The 21,866-nt window shown below is 41.4% G+C and overlaps 1 protein-coding gene and 1 long non-coding RNA gene across 2 annotated transcripts in view; one reads left to right on the forward strand and one right to left on the reverse strand.

Annotated features, from left to right (window-relative positions):
- LOC137180165 (voltage-dependent P/Q-type calcium channel subunit alpha-1A-like) overlaps nucleotides 1-21,866 on the reverse strand; it is a 71,936-nt gene that overhangs the window by 21,115 nt on the left and 28,955 nt on the right. Inside the window, exons 15-24 of the mRNA XM_067585442.1 lie at nucleotides 20,946-21,066; nucleotides 20,580-20,647; nucleotides 20,068-20,174; nucleotides 17,813-17,966; nucleotides 14,833-15,431; nucleotides 13,758-14,065; nucleotides 11,481-11,613; nucleotides 11,137-11,266; nucleotides 10,040-10,099; nucleotides 9,605-9,711 (exon numbers count right to left, since the gene is read on the reverse strand). Coding sequence (XP_067441543.1) covers nucleotides 9,605-9,711; nucleotides 10,040-10,099; nucleotides 11,137-11,266; nucleotides 11,481-11,613; nucleotides 13,758-14,065; nucleotides 14,833-15,431; nucleotides 17,813-17,966; nucleotides 20,068-20,174; nucleotides 20,580-20,647; nucleotides 20,946-21,066 — 1,787 coding nt within the window. The remainder of the gene's footprint in view (nucleotides 1-9,604; nucleotides 9,712-10,039; nucleotides 10,100-11,136; nucleotides 11,267-11,480; nucleotides 11,614-13,757; nucleotides 14,066-14,832; nucleotides 15,432-17,812; nucleotides 17,967-20,067; nucleotides 20,175-20,579; nucleotides 20,648-20,945; nucleotides 21,067-21,866) is intronic.
- Nucleotides 17,982-21,305, forward strand: LOC137180166 (uncharacterized). Its single transcript, XR_010927919.1, has 3 exons — nucleotides 17,982-18,730; nucleotides 20,935-21,058; nucleotides 21,189-21,305. It is a non-coding gene; the product is annotated as an uncharacterized lncRNA (long non-coding RNA).

The raw sequence follows: 21,866 nt of genomic DNA on the forward strand, positions 1-21,866 counted from the left end.
CTCAAAGTCGGATTTATCTTAAATATTTACTAAAAGCAACACACAATATGACACTTGCAGTAGTCCTGTATAAGACAGTACATGTGTGTACAATCAACGCTCTTACAGTCTCTTCTTCTGCAGAAAAAAGAAACTTTCAAGTGTGCGTCAAACATGAAACCGGTGGGAGGATAACCGATCAGTTGCCTGACCGTTTGGTTTCATGGACATCAAGAAGCAGCGACATCGTCACCATTTTTTTATAATCTTCACCATGATAAAATAAACATTCACACACATTCCATGTCGACAGGCATCTCCCGGCAGAGTGCCCAGCCAAACCTCTTTCTTTCTTTTTCAGTGAAACGCTGTTCGGTTCTTCGGAAGAAAATGGGAGTCTCAGATGTGGAAACATGAAGCGTGGGCTTTAAAGATTACATGGCTAGGATTATGCCAATATAATCCTGAATTTGGAAACACTTGATGGACTGAATCTGATACGTTTCACATAGCTTCCTTTCATTTAAATCCAGATTTTACCGCAGCCTGAATCAAAGGAGATGGGGACAGGCAACGGAGGCTATGCGAGACTCTTGGGACATGTGATGTTGCTTGCAGAACGCAACATCAAATGTCATAACACAAACAAACACATTGCATTAATAGCATCAAACGAGCCGTGAGAGCGACCGGAGGAGACGATTTAGGGCCGAAAAGACAAACTCCTTTGGTTGTGTGTTTTAATGTGCCTGCTTCCTCCACGAAGCCCATAACTGAACATTCTGCTCATGATTTGTACGCCCATAAACCAATATCAGTGAGGAAAAATTGGGGTGTCAAGGGAGTAAATAGCCATGTTGATCTTTACTGTAAGTGAATGGCCCATTTTCAAAAAACAAGGCAGGAGGCGCCTGGACGCCTGCCAAGCCTGAGCAGAAGAGAAGCCGTCCATCAAGGCTCGCTCCTTAACTATGAACTCAGTTCCCGTGGCAGAAAATGTAAGACGATTCAATTCAAGGCTGATTGATTGAGTCTGAACCTAGGCACTTCTACATGTATGCATGTGGGGGTTTATGTGTGTGTGTGTGAGACTCGATCGATAATCAATAGGCCTTCCTCCTTTGAAGGTGAATGGGACTGAGGTCTCTATCAGAGCAACTTCAGTGTATTAGAGTAAAGCCCAGTAAGGCATAGGTGTTAGGAATTAACACCAAGCCTACGCAAACACACACACACACACACAAACACACAAGCACGCACACAATAAGGGCTCTTTGAGTCTCACGATTTATGTATGAGTGTGTACACTGCTCTAATTTAGCATTCTGTCTGTCACCCTTACTAAAAAGATGACGGAAAGATGACGGATGTTCCCTGAATGGCACATTTTCTTTTGAGTATGAAACACTCAACATCTGTAGGATTGAAACTTGGCAGTAAACAGCTTCTAGTTTCATCCTTGATGATGCACACCAGCTGTTGTAAGTTCGGATTCGTGTATACAATGGAAAAAAATGTTCGGAAAACTTCTCAAACCACTCCTGCTGAATAAAGCTCCAGCGTATATTACACTCTGCTGCTGTCCATCCATTTGATTAGCAAGTTCTGATCACACATTTTCTCATACAACAATCGAGCATCTTAACATGGCAAAACACACAATGTCTGTCTCAATACTCATGCGTAAAACCACTGAACATATCATTAAGGTCAAATAGACATTAGCACTACATCAAGAAATGTAGCCTCCTCCCTCATCCATTTCAGTGAGACTGTAGTTTTGCATAGCAGGGTTTCAGATGACCCTCGTGATGAAACACAAAGTTGAACCTGACTTTTGCCGCAATGCAATGCTGTATATTGGCCTATCAAATCAAGCATGTGCAAGTGTACATTCTGGCAGATTGGTGGACCAGGACATTTTTACTGTTTACCTTGCAACAAAGGCTAAAATGATTGCTGCTGTGGTTACTTTCCAAAGGTGTAAAATCCTGCACCATAGCATTATGTACTTAAATTTTTCAGGGACAGCATTCATTATTTAGCGGCGTAAGGCTAACATTCATCTGCAGTGATGAAGGTGTCACATTAGCCTGGGTAGGTTCATGTTAATATGCAGTTTTATGGCATCTGATAATCCTTCAAACTCATGGACTTATTACTCCAATTGAACTTCCTGGATTGTATTTCATCTTTTCATTGACAATTATAGCAACATACCAATGCAGCCCATTGGGGTTTTTCATGTGGCACCATTTTAAGACCAAATGTGGCTGGACAAGACATTCAGTTCAACAGACCAATGAAAGAAACGGAGGTGTGCCAATGTGTGCAAGTCTCACAAGCTTGACAGTATCATGTGTGAAGACTGAGATTGGAGTGATACAGTAGAAATATTTGGCTGCGTGAACATACTAAAGCTAAAGATGGACAGCTGAGAAGTGGATTTTGTAGGAGTGGTTTGAAAAATTTCTTTGGATGGTTTGATGTCTACACTGGAATCCATTGTTACAACATCAATTCAAGCTAAAGTTTTTAACAATACCATTTTAAAAACCCACAGAACAGGTGTTGAGTGTTCAATACTTAAAAGACAGACTTTCATGCTATTTTTCAGAAATATGTATTTATCATGGAAATTTTAACTGGTAAATTAATTATCTGCGAATTCAGAATCACGCTACTTCCAGTACACCTGTGGGCACCACCGTCAAACCCTTTAAATCATACTTATCAATGAAACTACTGAGATGTATGGATGGTTTCCTGCAGTATGTGGGTGTGGTGGTGAAGAAAAAGAGAAAGGGGCAACGATACGGCGAGAATGAGTACGAACGATCAGAAGAACAAAGAAAGAAAGAGAGAAAAGCCAATTTGATACGCAAGGGACAGAGCGGAGGAGGAGGAGGAGGAGGAGGAGGAGGAGGTGGACAGAGGAAGAACTTTACCGGGTGCTGCTCCTGTCGAATTTCACCGAAGATGGAGACAGCGAGAGTCAGTGACAGCGACAGAAAGAAAGACAGAGACAGAAGAGGAAGAGGAGGAAGGGAAGAAGGAGAGGAAAAACACATAGAAAGACAGACACACACAGAGACACACATTGATAAAGAGAGACCGACAAAGACAAACACAAGACATAAGAGAGAGAGAGAGAGAGAGAGAGAGGGGGGGTTTGGTAGAAACAGGAAAAAATACATTTATATGAGAGACAGACAAAGAAGGAAGGACAGCAAGATGGCCATACCTGCTTAGAAAACCCCACCCACCCACCAACACACATATACACACACTCAGATACACACATCTCTCTCTCTCTCTCTCTCTCTTTCCCTCCCCTCACCCATCACTTGTCTCCATGACGACAGGATGGGATGTCTACATACTGTACCTGTCTCCTAGATTTATTATTCGATAAGGTGAAGATTACACTGTATTATACTGTATACTGAACAACACTTACATAACACCAATATGTAGCAATTACATCAATCAGGTGAATTTGTATATAAATGTTAATGTATTTTATAAGATTCATCAGCTTCAAAAGTCTATGAGGTCACTGAAAAAAAATACAAAAGGTGTAATCTTATACATTTAGTAATCTGATTATTTAGTCCAATCTATAAAAACTTAACCAGGAGGCAATTTTCCACTGTAAAAGCAGTTATTTTTTGTTATATTATTTGTCCTGATTTGATTTTTAATTTTATTTTTTTTCAATTTTGAGTTTATATTTTGTATTGTTGTGTCTGGTTTAACACTGTCCAATACACAGTGGCAAGTAAACTATAATGGAGAGGGTGATTAAGAAATATGGAAACCAGCATTTCAGAATCTACAATTTTTCTATTGGAGACTGTCTGGAATAGCTTTAAAAAGGCTCCATGTGATTATGATAGTAGAATATATGGATACTCTATGTTTTATTTTCTGTATCTTGCATTCTTAATGTATATTACTCTATTTGTCAAAGCTTTTAAAGAGCAGCTGTGAGTAAAATGTTTAAAGCATTTACTGTTTCTACAGTTCAAACATACAGTATTGAATGTATGTTTTATTGCCACAATGCATGAATATGGTAAAATGTGCTTTTTTTAAATGCATAACTGAATTTTAATAAGGGGTAACTCTTAATACTTATTATATGATATCTGATAAATCACATAATCATAATCTGAGAAAGGCTGAAGTCAGTTAAGTGAAACATATATACAGTAGCTTTGTCACTCTCCAGGTATTACTACATTTTAAGTTGCGGCTTTTCTTCCATCTGAATAAAACAATCTTCAAAAACATCCCAACATTAATTCTTAGGTAACTTCCTGAGAAGATAATACAATAATAAAAGCACTTCTGTGAATCTATCCCCTGGCTGAGACTGTGGATGTGCAAAACCCTCCTTCCCTCCTGGCTGTTTTCTGCTGTGACCTGCTGTACCACCAGCTCTATGAAGAATTACCTTCATGGTTGGAGGAGGAAACTCGATTGCTGCATCCATTTACACCGATTCTTATCTTATCACACCATAATGATCAATTAGACCAGGCCTACAGCACAAATTTCCCTCATTAGATCTGCAATCATCTAGTTGGATTTTTATCAAAGCTCTTTTGCATGCACATCTGCGCAAGGGGGAAGAAAAAAAGGCGTTAAATCTTTAGAAGTGGCCGGTTCCAGGTTTTCTTGACATGTGAGAGCACACAGGCATACACGCAGGACATCTATCATGAGGGGAGACTCAAGAAACCAGGATTTGTGTGTATTGTCCCATACACACACACCGTCAATAGAAAAGGAAAGGCATTCTCACAGAGTACTGCGACAGCATGCAGTTCTCAGTCATGAGTGTGTGTCATTCAACATTTATTTGGAGGATGAAGGGTGCCAGAAGCGCAACTTGTTGAGTTTAAAAACCCAAAATAAATGAAGCCATTGCACTCTGACCATGCTGGAAATCCCGTGTACAATGGTTTCCGAGATGTACCTGCTTTTAAACAGTGTGTGTGTGTGTGTGTGTGTGTGTGTGTGTAGCCTTCAACCCTTAAGCAAAACTGTACTGAAAGCTCAGCCCTGGATCAGATGGTTGGAGCAAGGAAGCAAAAAGAGGAGAGATGGTGGAGGAGTAAGGAGAGGAAGGAAAAGAAGGGAAGGGTGAAAGGAAAAAGAGGCAAAAGTGAGGGGTGATATGGCGGGAGAGCATCCTCTAAAAGGGGAACGGAGAGGGCATTAAAAAAGTGGGCGAGGGAGGGGAGAGGAGGAGGGAAGAAGACCACTGAAGGAGGGGAGGAGGCATCCTTTTTTCAGGGAGGTGTCATGCTGTGGAGGGTGCAGCAGTGGAGTAATTTTTGAGTTGCTGTAACAAACCTATCAGCCAGATGGTACAATTGAATTTGATAGGTTCTTGCTTTTTTTTGCGTTACTGCTTGCCTTTCTAGCTAAAGTGATATTTCACTTTGATATTAAATTTTCACTTTTTTGTGTTGGAGTCCACCAGCATTATTTGCCTTTGTTGGAACCTGTCACTGGTCAAACTATTCACATGTATTATATGTATATATATATGTGAAAAAACATGTTCAGGTTATCTTATTGCCTGTGCTGGATGATACTTTTAATTTCTTTCTATTTGCAGTTAATTGTACTTAGATACAGTAGAATAAATACTGACTTGTGCAGGTTCAGTGCTCCTCAACTTCAACACAGGTGTGAAAGGTTTTTTACCAAAGTAATATATCACTTTAAATTCATACCACCTGCATTCTGAAATCTGTGCATTAAAACACTTGTGTGTGCACCTTCCTCATCCTGCTCGCTCCTTGATTTACTTTTGCCGCTGTTGGTTGGTTTCCTTGGACTCTATTTACTCTGTATTTAGACTGCGAGCAACCACATTACCGTACAATGGCTGGTATGAGTTTCATTTTTATGCAGGACTCATACCAATAGCTACATATGACAGGCATTATGATGTAGACAGCCATGGTAAAAAAAAAAAAAAAAAAAAGTTAACCATTGTGAAATTGGCTAATGTTACTTGTTGCTGGCAATGTGAACACATAGTGACAATGACAGGAACATATTTGCTCTTCACTACAGAAATGTTGTTTGTTCAGATTAAATGCAAAGTGAATTTACAAGTCTGGATTTGTACAGTCTGTGTTTATTTGCCACAAACAGCCGTACAAGTAAAGACTCACTGGCTCTGGAGTGGTGCAAAATGTCTGCGTCTATTCTTTTTGTATGTGATGCCCAAGAAATGCTTCTCAAGACAATGTGGGATAATAGGCAACATGGAACTGACCAGCAAGCGAGAAGTTGCAGTTGCATGATTTCTTTGCTTCCAGTGGAAGACTACTGTACAGATATTAGCTAGTGTGTGAGGACTATGCCTGTCTGGGCGTGTTTGTGTGTTGCGGCTCAGACTCTTGCTGATCTCACAATTTATCAGGAACTCTAATTCTTTCTGTTATGTTCCTCAAGGGCTCTCTCCCTTTTCCTGTTTTATCTGAACCTTAAAGGATATGGCTGGCAATTTTCAATATTTTTTTTCTTGTCAACAAATCTCATGCGCAGAGCCAAACCAACAATGAACAGATCCTACTTAGTATTGTGTGTGTGTGTGTATCCAAAGCCTGATATATCTTATTCCTCTGTGCTGTAGACCTCCATTGTTGTCCAAAAACTATTAAAAACAATCATGATACAATACCACATTATCGTCAGCCAAACTGTTGCATCGGATGACTCTGAAGATTACGGTCACAGCTCGAGAGACTAATAACAATGATCACATTTCCAGTCTCTGGAGAGTAGTTCTGTGTAGGGCAGACGCCACTGCACATGTGCAGGAACCTGGTTCCATTTAAAGTGTTTGTACTAGATTGTTAATTTCTCAAAGAACTACAGTAAAAAGTCAAGCGGTTGTGATTTGAAGCACAACAAGCTAATGAAGCTCTGTAAATTGAACCGCATTCCTGCACATGCCCAGTGCGTCTTCCTTACACGGATCAATCAATCATCAATTCTGGACATGAGATTTGTTGACAATAAGAGAAAATTGGAAAATTGACAGTCATATCCTTTTATGATATCATATACATAAAGTTGCATTTTTTGCTCAAGCTGAAGCATTTTTAACTTTGTATGCAATGGTGCCATCGCTAAAATTTGCTTTGCGTTCAATCTGAACATACCTTTACAGTACATAGGGAATTAGCTCTAAGATTAACAGAGCACATTTTACTGGAACACATTCTTTGCCTGGGACTGACCCCGAACATCATTAACAAAGTTTTCAGTGATGCTGTCTACTGCATCACAGGTTGTGTTCAGGTTCATGCAGCCGCCAAGGCAGACATGCACTGATCATCCACAGAACTGAGGAGGATGCACACACGAAGCTGTCTTTCTCTCTCTCTCACTCACTTGACCTGTTTTTCTGTCACACGCAAACACACACTCAGTCCCTCTAGGGTGCATATATCATACATATTTAATTTATATGTATTTATCTATATACCTCAGCATAAGAACAAATCATTCCACCCACCACACTCTGCCCCAGCATGCCTCCCTCCTTCCCTCCCACGCTCAGTCTGACTTCCCAGGGTCGTGCAGAGGAAGGAGAGTTAAATACCTGTGCCTCCGGGTACGTTAACATGGCCAGAAACGGCGGATGAGTATGTGTTTTTGTGTTTTGAGTGTGCGTGGGTAAAAGAGAGGGGACGAGGCGATGAGTAGTTGTACCCTGGCGGTGTTCCTCCTCGTGGCAAACGGATAGCCTGGGCACTTAAAGGGTTAAAGGTGTCTGGGGCGCCCTCACCCCCACGGACTGACCGACTGGGACCTCCAGCCCGGAGGACGGGGGAGGATGAGGAGGCGGGTTCGGGGAGTGTGATTGGGTTGCAGGGGGGAATGTTGGCTTTTATGGTTGTTGGAGTGGTGAGAAAAAAGGGGGGAGCTGAAAGGTGCGTGTGGTGGAGTTTGGTGGGGCAGAGGGGTGAATTAGGGACTAGACGAGGGTGGAGGCCGGGGTTGGGGGGTGGGGACAAAGGGTGAGCAAGAAAGCAACGGGTACACCTCCTACTAACATATAGCAAGCTAAAATTTGCAACAAATTAATCTGATATAAACTGTCCAATTAGTGTGGTGAAAGGAGCAACTCCACAATCTTTCCTAGATTTAACAAATCTAAGAAATAATCACCCATTAAATCTCTTCAGGTCATTTAAAATGCTGTAAATTCACATAAAAGTAGGATAACCATCAACAAATTCTCATCTAGCATCATTTTAATACTTGCTTTGCTCTATGTTAGGAATAAGGAGGGTGTATAGGGGTACATGAATTGGATAGAAGTGCAAAATTTTTATAATAGATAAGGGGAAGCGCTCCTATGAGAGAGGGGATTGGAAGGTATCTGGAAGGAGGTGGAGGCATCAGCAGGAACCAAAGCTGTGGAGGGTCTGGGGGAGGGGATGTCGGTAAGCAAAGGTTTAGGGGATGAAGTTAGGGTTTTAGATGCAAGTACAGAGGAAGGGATGACTCACGGCCTGGTTGGAGGAAATATCAGAGCGGCATGGATTGGCAAACAGGGCACAGAAGGGAAGAAGGAAGGAGGAAGATTGGGAGGAAAAAATTTGAGAATGAGCAGGTGGTGTTTTATAGTGGTCACACAGTTAGGGGGAAGGGACGTTTGGGGTATTTTGAGGTGATTATTATACAGGCAAGGTTTGGGGTTTGTGGAGGGTGGAAGGTGGACGTACACTCTAAAAACGTTTCAGCATTTAAGGGTTCCTCATTTAAAGGAACTATCCAAAAAATTACATACTTGTTAAAGTAACGTCATAATTGTTTTAAAGGAGCTCCTCAGGGTACCCGCTTAGGGTCCTCAAAGATCGCAGCATCAAGAAAAAGCAAAATGCAACGAGGATCCCTTTTCCTTTTTAGAGTGTAGGTCAGAGGTTGGTGATGATCGACAAGCACGTTAGGAAAAGGAATTTTGTTAAGGATCATAGGTGATTGTCCAGATGAAGGTGGTGATGAAACACTGAGAAAGACCTGTTGATACAATGTGATGATGACCAATGAAGGAAATATAGAGAGATACGGAGAAAGTGTAGACTGCAGAGGGGATAGAGAAGAAAGACCTGAGGAAAGACCTGCTGATACAATGCCACATGTGATGATGACCAGTGAGGGAACAGAGAGGGATAAGGAGAATGTGTAGACCGTAGAAGGGAGAGAGAAAAAGAGACATTGACAAGACTGCAGAAAAGAGAGTCAAGAGAGAAAGAAAGAGCGGACCAAGACAGACAGAAAATAGGAGACAACATCAGAGAGAGAGACAGTGGACCAGAAGAGAAACAAGAGTGCAAATGCAAGAGTAAAAGAGAAAGTAAGATTAAGAAAAAGATAAAGGGAGAGAAAAAGGAAAGCCAAAAAGACAAAAGACTGAAGTTCAGCAGGCTGAGTAAAAGGAAGTGAAAGATCAACATTGCCTATCGGCGTATCGGAGGACGACGAGGGTCTTTCTGTAGATGGGGGGTATGTGTTTGTGTGTGGGTGGTGGAGATGACGAAGAGGAAGGTGGGGTGTGGGGAGGGGGGAGGGAGGGGACACTTACGTGAAGGCGAAGGCCACCAGAGCACCACTAACCACTATAAAGTCCAGAATGTTCCACAAGTCGCGGAAGTAGGAGCCCTGGTGGAGAAACAAGCCCAGCACCACCATCTGGAAGACACGGAGCATGCTCAGTACAACACACATATACACATGTATAGTAACACTCACACACTCACACACAAATCTGCGCACTTACAAGGGCACGGACGCACAACATAGATACACAAAATACAAATACATAGACACACACACACCCACACATTAACATTAACTGGAACAGAAATACACACACGCAAAAGACACAATCATACAACCATGCAAACAAAGGCATGGCAAAAATAAATCAGCACACACACACACACACACACACACACACACACACACACACACACACACACACACACACACACACAGACACACACACACTCTTTGTTACCTTGATCAACATTTCAAAAGTGAAGACGCCTGTGAAAACGTAGTCAAAATAACGCAGCACCTGCAGAGCAAGACACAACACAGTGAGATATAATTATCTAAGCAGAGAGACGCAGAACGATGAATCAGAAGAGAAACAGCAGGACAGATTAACAAAGAAAGAAAGAAAGCGACAAAAAGGCAGACACCAACAAACCTAGAACCTAATCCTAATTCTAATCTTAATCCTACTTAGATTTTCCACATTCAAATCGGCATTTCACAATATCTGTTCCTTTTCACTTTCCTTTTTCATTTAACTTTTAATTATAACTCAATTATCCCTTCTGTAGTAAGATATAAATATTCTATATTTCTTTTAATTTGTGTTTCCTGTTTTTCTGGATAAAATGTTTCTACACATTTAATATCCATAGCATTAACATCTTTTTTCCCTAAACATTTTCTTGCCATGCTTACTCAGAGTTTGATTGAAATCAGGTGACTTTCAGCCAAAAGGGTGTCCTCTCTTTTTCTTAAAAATGTAGTTTTGTGGAGCTTTTGAGCATAAAACCCAATAAATAACATTTATAATCTACACTAGCACTTTTGGCACATAAGTGTCATGAAAAATTATCAAGAAATTATGAAATTCACTACAACACATTTTCTTTTACAAATGTTTGTTGATATTTTTCTCATAAAAATGTCTAAATGAGTGCTTTGATATGTGCTTTTTGTGCATAAAACAAACAAAAAAAATGTATATAATGGGCACTTGTTTTACTATGGGTACTAAATTTTCATGTAAATATGATCTGTTGAACATTTTAAAATATGCTGCTGTACAGCTACATCAGAATCTGGCCCAACCCTGGTACATGATAAAATAAACTGTCATAATTATTGTTACCATATAATTAGCAACAAATTCACTGACTTAATCCCAATTTAAAGATTCAAATTGGAAGACCAAACCCTAATCTCTTTACGAGTGGGAAACTGGGGGCCAAAATGTCCACACATTTTGCTCATCTTTATATCCATTTTATCCTCGCAACAATGTAGGAGTACATACACTGACAGAAATACACAAACACACACACACAGATGTCTCACATTGTTTCTCGGTGAGTCAGGTGAGACAGGGTCCTCTGCAGCGAGGGCGATGCTGCTCATAGCGATGACAGACAGGATGCTGAACTCAAAATACTTCAGAGTCAAGATGTAGTGACAGCACTTCCGAAACCTGAAGTGAAAATACACAGATGAATATGCACATGTTGACACAAAAAACAGCAAACAAAACACACATTTCTAGGCCTGGAGAGAAAAAATGCTCATAACTTAAACAGGTGTTCTTTACACAGACGCACTGTTTTCAAATTGTACTAGCAGTACTAAGCTGATTTCTGTATTACAACAATGTTTGACCGAGGTGTTACACAAACACAAACACTCACGGGTTTGTGGTGGACATTATGAAGCAGGAGCTGTAGGGAGGCATGGGTTTAGGGCCGTCTTCGTCTCCTCCGTCGTCCTCCTCCTCCTTCTTCTCCTCGCTCTTCTTCTGGTCGGTGTTGGCGTTCTTGTTCACTGAGCGAAACAAGGAGAGAAAACAGACAGCGGGAAGGACAGAAAGACGTCAGCTTCACCAGAGCAAGACAGTAAAAACACAAAAAACATCCGCCAACATTGTTTTAAGAATAGAACAGAATAAGGCTGTTTTTTTTTTTTTTTTGCCAGCGTTAGCCAGTGAACAAATGTTCCTAAAATGGGAACTCCACCAATTTCTCATGCCAGAGTCAATTTAAGCTTCATGGGGAGTGCTACTCAGCCTGTGAAAATAGTTGTGTAATATCTACTGCGGCTCTGGAGGAGCTTTGTCGACTGACAAAATAGCCATGATGATGTCATAGTGTCGTCACCGGTGTAATCTCAGCTTAGACATGGAGGCTTTACAATTTTAACAGAAAGCCTGCGTTACAACCTGGTAGTTTGAAAGATGTGGGCATTTACTAGGCATGGAGGGTCTTACCGACAGCGACACAGGCTGTCAAGTTGCATTATGGGAATTGTAGGATCCAGCATTTTAGGATCCTACACATTTTAAAGGTTTGTCTATTGAAATGTTCCCCAACTTGATTGAAGTGCAATGCATAATCGCGGGAGTATTCTTTTAAGATGTTCATTGTTTTTAAGCAAGTGAACATCAGAGAGCATTAATCAAGACTGAAATGTAAAGACTGCAGTACAATTTGTTCACTACTGATAAGAACACATTCATGGAGGAGTTTAAAATGTGTTTATCTGTGAGGAGTACGGGGGGAAATCTTCCTACAAAATGCAACACCACTCTTATGTAATAAGTAGCAGTATCAGTGTGTTTTTCAGGCCATATGTATCGTACTACTAGTAACTATCTTCTGCCATCCTCGTCCATCACGATATTCTTAGAATGCTTGACATAAAGTGTGCAAAAGTTTGGACACACTTTCTCATTCAAGATGTGGAAGGTGTAGGTGTAGACTCCTACAAATACCTTGGAGTGCACCTAGATGATAGACCTGATTGGACTAAGAACAAAGAGGCCCTTTACAAGAAGGGTCCGAGTTGGCTCTACTTCCTGTGGAGGCTACGATCCTTCAACGTGTGCAACAAGATGCTGCAGATGTTCTATCAGTCAGTATCTAGTGCCATTTTCTAGGCGGTAGTGTGCTGGGGGCGTGGTCTGAAAACTGGGGATGCTAACAGACTGAACAAGCTTGTTAGGAACGCCAGCTCCGTCACAGAAGGTGGAATTGAGCTGGACGTCCTGGGAGCGATGGCCAGGAGGAGGATGCAAACCAAGCTGGTGAGCGTTCTAAACAACACCTCCCATCCCCTCCACGACGGGCTTGTCAAACAGAAGAGCACCTTCAGCAACAGACTAATCTCCACCAAATGTTCCACAGAGTGACACAGAAGGTCATTTCTGGTGGTGAACATCAAACTCTACAACATGGGATTAGACTGATGCTTTCCACCCTATGCTTTCTTACAATAACTGATAACTTGTTAAGAATTGCACTATATAATTATTATAATTTTGTATAATGTATAATAATAATGTTTCTATGGCACATTGCACACCTCATAATAATAATTCTACTCTTATTTTCTTATTAATCATACTGTATTTCATTACATATTATGTATATAATCACTGCACAATAGAAAACTATTTTTTTATCTATCTCACTACTCTCGTTTTATATACACTACGTATATACTGCACAATGTATAACAACAAACTTTTCTGTTTTATTATTTTATTTTATTCTGTTGTGTCTGAAGTGTGATGTGTGCTGAACGCTGCTGCTGTGACACTTAAATTTCCCTTGGGATCAATAAATTATTTCTTATTCTTAATCATTTGCCCAAAGCCTATAATTAAGTTACTGTTCATAAACAAATCCTTGCATTTATACATCACTGGAAGCCATTTTCAAACTTCTTCGGCCACATGTCAAAGTGCATACTGGGAAGTTTTGTCTACCACTTGCTTCTGAGTTAGCATTGGGAATCGCTACATGAACCAGCTCCCTCAATCCAAAATATGCAGGGGAGGACTTAGTAACAGGGCCAAAGTATTGGGACAGGGTTTTAACACCTGTGGTTCAAATGATGTGATTTGACGAAGAGCTTTGTCACACAACTTATGCCCTCATCTACAAGGACTCATCCCCCTAGAAGCCTACCTTGCAAGATGGCGTTGGTGGAGGGGTAGGGGTAAACTGGGGGCATGTCTATGCTTGTGTATTCAGGTTTGACCATACTGGTCAGGATTAGGCTGTCCATGCTGTGGAGCAGGGTGTGGGTATCTGCGTCGCGGCAGTTCAGCAGGTTGTTGACGTGGTCGGGGTGGTCTGGGTGGTCTGGTGGAAGGGCGTAAGGATGTTCGTGAGCGCTGGCCAGCTTGCTGTTGTTGCGGAAGTTGTCCAGGTCCTCATTGTACTGCTGTATGGGTCGTGTGGTGGAGAGGCTGGGACCGGTGCTGTGGTGCTCCCTGATGGAGGAGGAAGGGAGGAAAGAGAGAGAGGAACGGTGAGATCGGAGTAATCAGAGGCAGAGGAAAAAGAACCAGGAACGAAAACAAGGATGAGGATGGAAAGGATCAGGTGATGGAAGGAGTATCTCATCAAAAACACCAGATGTAGCACCATATGTCACAAGATGTGCACTGTCTCCTGTACTGTTACTACTAACACATACAGAACACACTGCTAAACTATTAATTAAAGCACAAAGATAAATAGATGCTTACTTTTTGCATCAAATGCCACAAACTGGAGGAATTCAAAATATGTTTTACACCCACAACACACATTTTTCCCAAAAATATGTCAAAGTTGGTGTAATGCTGGGATCAGACTACAAGATATCAGCCTGATTTTGGCTACTTTTAACTGGTCTGGGACATCTGGAGCAAAAATGAGAGCACCTATAACACCTCACCAGGCCCCTAAAGAAAGATCTCAGATCTATGACGTGCTCCTTGAGACTTTGGACCCCATGGTTGAGCCATTCATGATCATAAAAGTCTCTGGCCTCTCTTGCCTGATCACCTTCTTGTCACATCTTGGCAAATGTTTAAGTGCTTCCAATTTATGTTGAGCTACCAGACAACCAATCACGAGCCTTGCTGCTACAGAGCTTTGCACTCAGATGTTATGGCTTCCTGATTTCTTAGACAAACTTAAATAGCATTTAGTGCTCGTCAGGTAGTAGCGTTAAGGCTCACACATAGAGAAAATAAACCCTTTCTTCACTCACTTTCTCGTACGATGCCCTCTGCTTCTCTCCTGGTTGCCATGGCGATGCCGTCTCGTCTTCCTCCCCTCTCCTTCTTCGCCCTTCTCTCCTTCTCCCTCCGTCCCCCTGGATCTGTGTCTCCTGCCCTCCTCTCCCTCTCTGGCTGCCCTGCGGTGCTGTCTGGACCTCCTGTGCTCGTTGTTTCCCCCCTCTCCCCTCTCGCTGTGGCGTGGAGACACGCTTCGAGTCTCCCTGCCTTCCCTGTTCCTGTGCCGGTGGCCCCGGTGGCTCCTGTGGCTGTGCCTCTCCTCCCCTTGCTGACCCTCCACGTTACCCAGGGACGTGCAGCTAAAGCCATGCTCCATGCGCGTCTCCGTCGGCTGGCCCGGCTGCTCGCTGATAGGTCCGATGGCTTTCTGATGGTGATGGTGGTGGTAGCGATAGTAGTGGGCCGCGCGGCGGTAGTGGTCGACGTCTTGCCGCCGATATTCCTGATCCAGAGGCAGCTCACCGGGTTGGGTCTTGTTGGTGTTGTTGTTGCGGTTGTCCTGCGGGTTGACCACCAGCGGTCGGTCCAAGTGGGTCTTCATGTCACCACGTCCTTTCCGTGGGTAGGACACCTGGGTCAGGGGTAATAGGTAGCAGAGGGGATAAGCAGTTGCTCATCCTTAGAGATGTCTTAAAGGGTCTGTTCATACAATTTTCCATCTCTGAGATTTCTACTGCCCAAAAGGTAAATGGTAAATTCACTTGTGGTGCTCAAAGTGTTTGCGAAATGAGATTTGAAAAACTAAACAGCAACATGTTTCTCCAGAAACAGTACAACAGTCAACAGGACATTGTTTCTGGAAAAATATGTCACTGCAGAGTTTTTCAAATGTCATTTTTCACTGTTTTGAGCACCACAAACTTCCATTCACCTCAAATGGACTGGCATTGAAGCAGAGATCTCAGAGGCAGATATGTAAAAACCTGGAGAAATCAAACCAAACTGAACTGATAGATACCACTGGGGGTTAGTGAGAAAATATGTTTTGGGGGGGATTTTTTGGGAGAATTTGGGTGAACTGACCTCTCAAGTCCCACTCACATTGACAACAATTACTATCACAAGAACTTTAAACTGATGATATATTGCTATTCAAGCATTAACAAAATAAATATTTCCTATCCATTCCTTTAATTTGATTGGTTGGAAAAATATAACAAAAAATAGACATTTTATCTTAATTTTTTATTACTATCGTTATTCTTAGTTGTTGCTATCGATGTGAATGAGACTTTATGGTGCGATCCCACATTTGCTTGGGTAATACTGCCTGATCTTTTTTTTTTACATGTGTCACATGGACACATGGCTCTGTAACTCCAAACATGATGGATTTGCAGTAATTTACTTTCTCTCCAGTCATTCATCTCCTGTGACTATTACATTAGATGAAAATTATAAAATGTAAGAAAGACACAGCTCTATTAAAATGAGTAAGGAGCTGATGATTTTTTTGGTAAAGTGTATACCAAAAACATCATTCATATCATCATAAAGCATCAGTTCAAGCAAATCAGTGAAAAAAACAACCAACCATGGCATGGCCAGCCATGTGTCTACAGAAAGTCACTGAAATCCATGCATGTTTGAAACTGTAACAGTTTTCAAGGAGCAAGCTGCATTTCCATTTTTTTAGACTGCAGTAGCATCAAAGCCGGCACAACAGACACAGTCTAGGCCTACTTTGACCTTCATTCACTCACTTTATACCTGACAGTTTACTAACCCCTCCCTCCCCTCCCCTCCCCTCCCCTGAGCCACAGATATACACAGTTCGGCAAACAGTCCAGCATTTTTGGCTCCACATTAACAATTTGATAACAAAATTGTTACGAAACACTTTTGGAACCAGAAAATGACAAAACAACTCCGTCTGCAAACACACTGTTTGCCGAGCCATATCCAGTCGACTCCTGATCTTCTTTTTACATTTTTTTTTTTTTTTTTTTTGAAGTGCGTTACACTTCGCCCCGCTCCAGTTTTGAGTCTGCTGCCTTCTTTGGGTACAGCTCTGGATTTCTCTGCATGCCCCACTTTAATAATGCATCTCTCCCAAGCACGCAGCTTCAAGCCGTCCCATATAGCAGCAGCTAGCGCAATAATAACACTCTTTCACAGGCTTAAAGGGACATTACACCCTGAAATCAAAACATCTGTGAAGTTGCAGCATGACCCAGAATACACAGAAGTGAAAAAGCAGGTCAGGCCCTTGTGTTAGTCCAGTGTTTCCACTGCATGTTGAAACACATTACATACAGATGCCCTGAAATGTGATGCAATTCAAAAGCATTACTAGACTTTCAGTTTCAGAGAAATAGAAAGCTATGATATGATGTCTGCCGAATTAAAAAGTGTATTCGCAGAGAAACTTCAAATATTTGTATAACTGATATAAATCAAGTTAAAATGTTACTGATTTTATGTAAACTTTTTGAAAAGTTCTTTTCACTTTTGTTACAATCAGACAAGAATGAACTTCATCACAGGGTTTTGGTAAAACATCCATGTTTTCCATGTTTTTTGGAGCAGCCAGAAAAAACATGTTTCAATTTTTCATCAATGCAAACTCTTGGAGAACAATTGTCAAACACTTTCAGGTCCATTTTGTCCTAAAAATGTTGGAACCCAGGTATGATATCATGGTGATACAGTATATAGATATTTTGGGACCTTTATTTAGGTCACTAGAAACAAATGGCTGAATATTTGTTCACATTTAATATCAACTTTACATCCAGTTTTCAATTGACATCCAAGAGTTGTTCATTTAGTAAACTTATGAACATGATTTTAGGCCTTAATTACTAAAAGATGGATAATAATGTCCCTTTAAGAGGTTAAAATAACTTATCACTCTACACACAGAACAACAAATATCCACCATATATCAGGAGTAGACTGCATATATGTGTATATTTTGTGTCTTTTTTTTAGGGGGGGGGGATTCCTCACCTCCTCTCCCTCCCCTCCCACCTTCCAGTCATCCTGCTCCAGCTCGTTGTAGAGCGCCTCGCGACTCGTCATTAGGTTCTGTCGGCGGATCTCGCTCGTTCTCTGCTCCCACACCGACTTGTTGCCCTTGATGTGGTTCTTCTGCTGCTCTTTACTGTTGGAGGAGGAGGCGGTGGTGGTGAAGCGGTCAGAACGGAGGACGAGAGTATTTGGTGGAAGGGGAGGAAGAGAGAAAAAGAGAGGGAGGTAGGAGTTTTGAAACGAGGAGTTGAGGTATGAAAAATGATGGAAAAGGCAGGAGGGGAAACAAGTGACAGCGAGACAGAAAGAGGGATGAAGAGAAGAGAGATATTAAGATTAAGATGTAATAATTTCTGTGGGAAATTAGCATGCAGTAATACTAACAATATCCCATTAAAAAAAGCACATGAGAGCAGAACAAATTTGGTTATAAAGGTGGCCCTATATGCAGTCTGCAATTTCAATATGAGAACATGTAACAGGGACTTGAACGTGTGAATAAAGGAAGAAAAAACTGTGAGAAAATGACAGCGACAAGTAAGAATTAAAATACTTTACATACATTATGAAATACACCTTAACACTAAAACAACAGTTCCTTGAGGTTGTGCTACATGCTTAAACAGTCTGAAGTGTCTTGAGTGGCTGATATCTTCACCAGCAGGGCTAAAAAGATGCAGTGTTTCCTCACTGAATATGAATTACACTCTCTTACAATCAAAGACAAGTTTCCTCCACCTGGAAATAACATTTGGAAAATATTGGAGGACTACAAGTCTCACCTATCACTTTGAGAGTGTTACAGTTCGGGCTGTTTAGCCTTTATGTTGCTATGCTAAAGAGTTTCTTGCTAGCTACAGTGCATCTGATAGAGTTAGTCAGCCATTAAAGCGTCAGGTGAGCCTGGTTTAAGAATTTTGTGGTTGCTTGCTTACAGAAAAAAAATGTTAATGTGCAGAAAAATGTGGCAGAAATGGACCGGAGACAGAATGTCATGTTAGAAGACGGCTAGCCCAATGCTATCATTCATTAGGGCGGCATGGTGGCTCAGTGGTTAGCACTGTTGCCTCACAGCAAGAAGGTCCTGGGTGTCTCAGGTCCTTCCTGTGTGGAGTTTGCATGTTCTCGCCGTGTTTGCGTGGGTTTCCGCCGGGTGCTACGGTTACCTCCCACCATCATCAAAGACATGTATGTTAGGGTTAATACTCCTGTTAGCGCCCCTGACCGAGACCGGGGCACTGCACTGGAGCTGCCCGCTGCTCCTACATGCAGAGGATCAATTTCCCCACAGGGATCAATAAAGTACTTCTTCTTCTTCTTCAGTCAGAAAAAAAAAAAAACTTTTCGAAAGCTTCCAAGAGCTTGACAGGAGAGTGACTTAAAAAAAGATTCAAGGATGTCACTCTTTTGTATTACCAGAGCTGTTATTCAGCTGCTACTGCTGCTCATGCTAACTCTCTAATATTGTGCTTTTCATTCAAAACACACATGAAACAAGAACAAAATGTAAAATCCCTGTGCTGCAGAGATATGTCTAGAACGGTAAATCGATTTAATCGTGTCGTGGCTGAAAGGAAGCTCATGAGCTAGTTATCCACACTCATGTTACAGCTAATGATTGACAAGTTAGTGTCTAATTGACAAGCATCATTTTAGCATACAATTTAGCCGTAAAAAGGCTCAGCTCGTCACAGTGACTGAAGAGTCCGGCGACTTCTAAAAGGTGCGGCGGGTGTTTTTGAACATCTCGTTTTGATGTGTCCTATTGTCAGCGTTTCTGCTGCCAGGAGCAGATTTTACTGACTGCCCGCCTCTCGCTCTTCTTCACTTCACAAAGCCCAGAATCTGTTCCTTTCACTTCCAGAACAATCACTTAATCATGTTTTAGAGGACAAAAGCGGGGACAGTGGATAGTGTGTGTTTGTGTGTGTGTGTGTGTGAGTGCATCACGTGTACATGAATGCCTGCCAATCATAAATGTTAGGAAAGACAGCTGTGAGAGAGAAACAGAGCGTGTGGGATTGTGTATATACAATTTTACAAAAAGAGTGAGTGTGTGTCTGTGTTTGTATGCTAGTGTGTGCATGCACATGTATGTATGTATATGTGCCGTGTGTATGTGTTCTATGCTTTGTATGCATTCGTGTTTTGCATGGGTGTGTGTTCATGTTTCTCAGTGTTCAGGCATATATGTGAGAGTGTGTGTGTGTGTGTGTGTGTGTGTGTGTACTCACGCAGCAATAGACAGGTTGGCTGCTGACAGTGGGCTGACCTCGGCCACCTCCTTCGCTTTCTGCAGCGCTGTCTTCTGATTGGCTGCCTCTTCCTGTTCCTCCTCGTCCTATCGGAGAAAAAAAGAATAATTTCAAAGACACTGCTGGTTAAATATTGACAACATTTCCTGATAATTTCAACATTTTACATAATACAATTACAAGTCTGAACATAAGGTCAATGTTTGTTCCTAAATGGCCCAGAAGATATCTTTCATAGGTTACAATATATTTACTTTATGGCAGAAAATGCATATTTTGATAATCAAATAATTGTTTTTTAAGCAACATTTGCTGGTTGCAGCATCTAAAATGTGAGGATTTGAGGCTTTTCTGTGTCATACATGATAGTAAACTGAATATCTTTGGATTCTGGACTGTTGATAAAACAAAATCTAGTTGCAGCTTTACACGTTTTACTTATTTTTCTTAAAATAAGGGGGAGCGTGTATTTTTCTGCTTTGATTCTATACCTTGGTGAGCTCCTGGGCATTGGCCAGGTTGTCGACAGCGATGGCCAAGAAGACGTTAAGTAGAGTGTCTGAGGTGGCAGGAGTTAAGAAATATCAATGCAAGGACAAGCAGAGAGGAAGCTGATGGTTTCCTCAGTGGGAAAGAAAGAAGAGGAGGGGAAAAGGTTAGAAGAGGAGGCTGGGAGAGGAGAGGTGTTGGGTTGCAGATGTACAAGTCAGAGGAAGAGGAGGAAGTGGTATTTTTTTCTTCAGATTTAAAAAAAAGACATCTATGTGGAGCCGAACTGGACCAAAAAACAGGAAGATTTAAGTCATATTCTACATCTCATCATCATCATAACTTGTATGATCCCAGGCTGAGGATACAGTTGCCGAAGAGTGTGAGGACAATGAAGAAAATGGAGAAAACCATCCCTTTGTCGTTCACTCCTCCCTGGGACTCGATGCCATCATACATCACCATGTTCCAATCCTCTCCAGTAAGAATCTGCAGAGAGAGGACAAATAAAAGTTGTATAATTTGCTTTGTATGTATATTTTTTCCTAATTATTCTCACAAAATCCGCACGTTTTAGCATTTTTTCCCTGTTGTCCTCTTTATTTTAACAGAAGTACATTCTGAGCTGCCCTGGACCCTCTTTACTGTTTACTGTGCTGAAGTCCTGCAGCAAGAAACAGAAAACCTTCTTCATGTGTGACAATTAAAATCCTTTCATTAAAAAAAAGAATCAGAATTTTAAACAAAATAAACATTTCTCATATCATCCATTATAAATGTTATGTATGTTAACATTAATGTAAACCAATGTTGAAGTGAACTGATCTGAGTGGAATTCAAATGAGCTTAACAGAGGAGGTATGACATTAATACTCATTTTAAAATATCATAAATATGAAGCACAAACACACACACACACACACACACACACACACACACACACACACACACACACACACACACACACACACGTGGCCTCTGAGTCACTCCGAGACAATCAAGTAACACAAATGGCTCTTAACAAAAGCCGTCTCTCTAACTGAACACAGAGAACACAGAAACATGGAGACTGCAGTCAGAACTGAACAAGTCATCTGACAAACTGATGACATGACAACAATGGGCTTCATTAAATTTCCCTCTTAAAAAGAGCTTCAGCTGTGTTGAAAACGCTCACGAGTGTGAATGAGTGTGCTTACGCTCATGTTTGGAAAATACAGTAACTCACTGGTGCCTCATTTTTTAAATTCATTTGCACTGTAGAAGGTTTTTTTTTCATGTACACAGCT

This window comes from Thunnus thynnus, chromosome 3 (assembly GCF_963924715.1).
Source record: "Thunnus thynnus chromosome 3, fThuThy2.1, whole genome shotgun sequence".
NCBI lineage: Eukaryota > Metazoa > Chordata > Actinopteri > Scombriformes > Scombridae > Thunnus > Thunnus thynnus.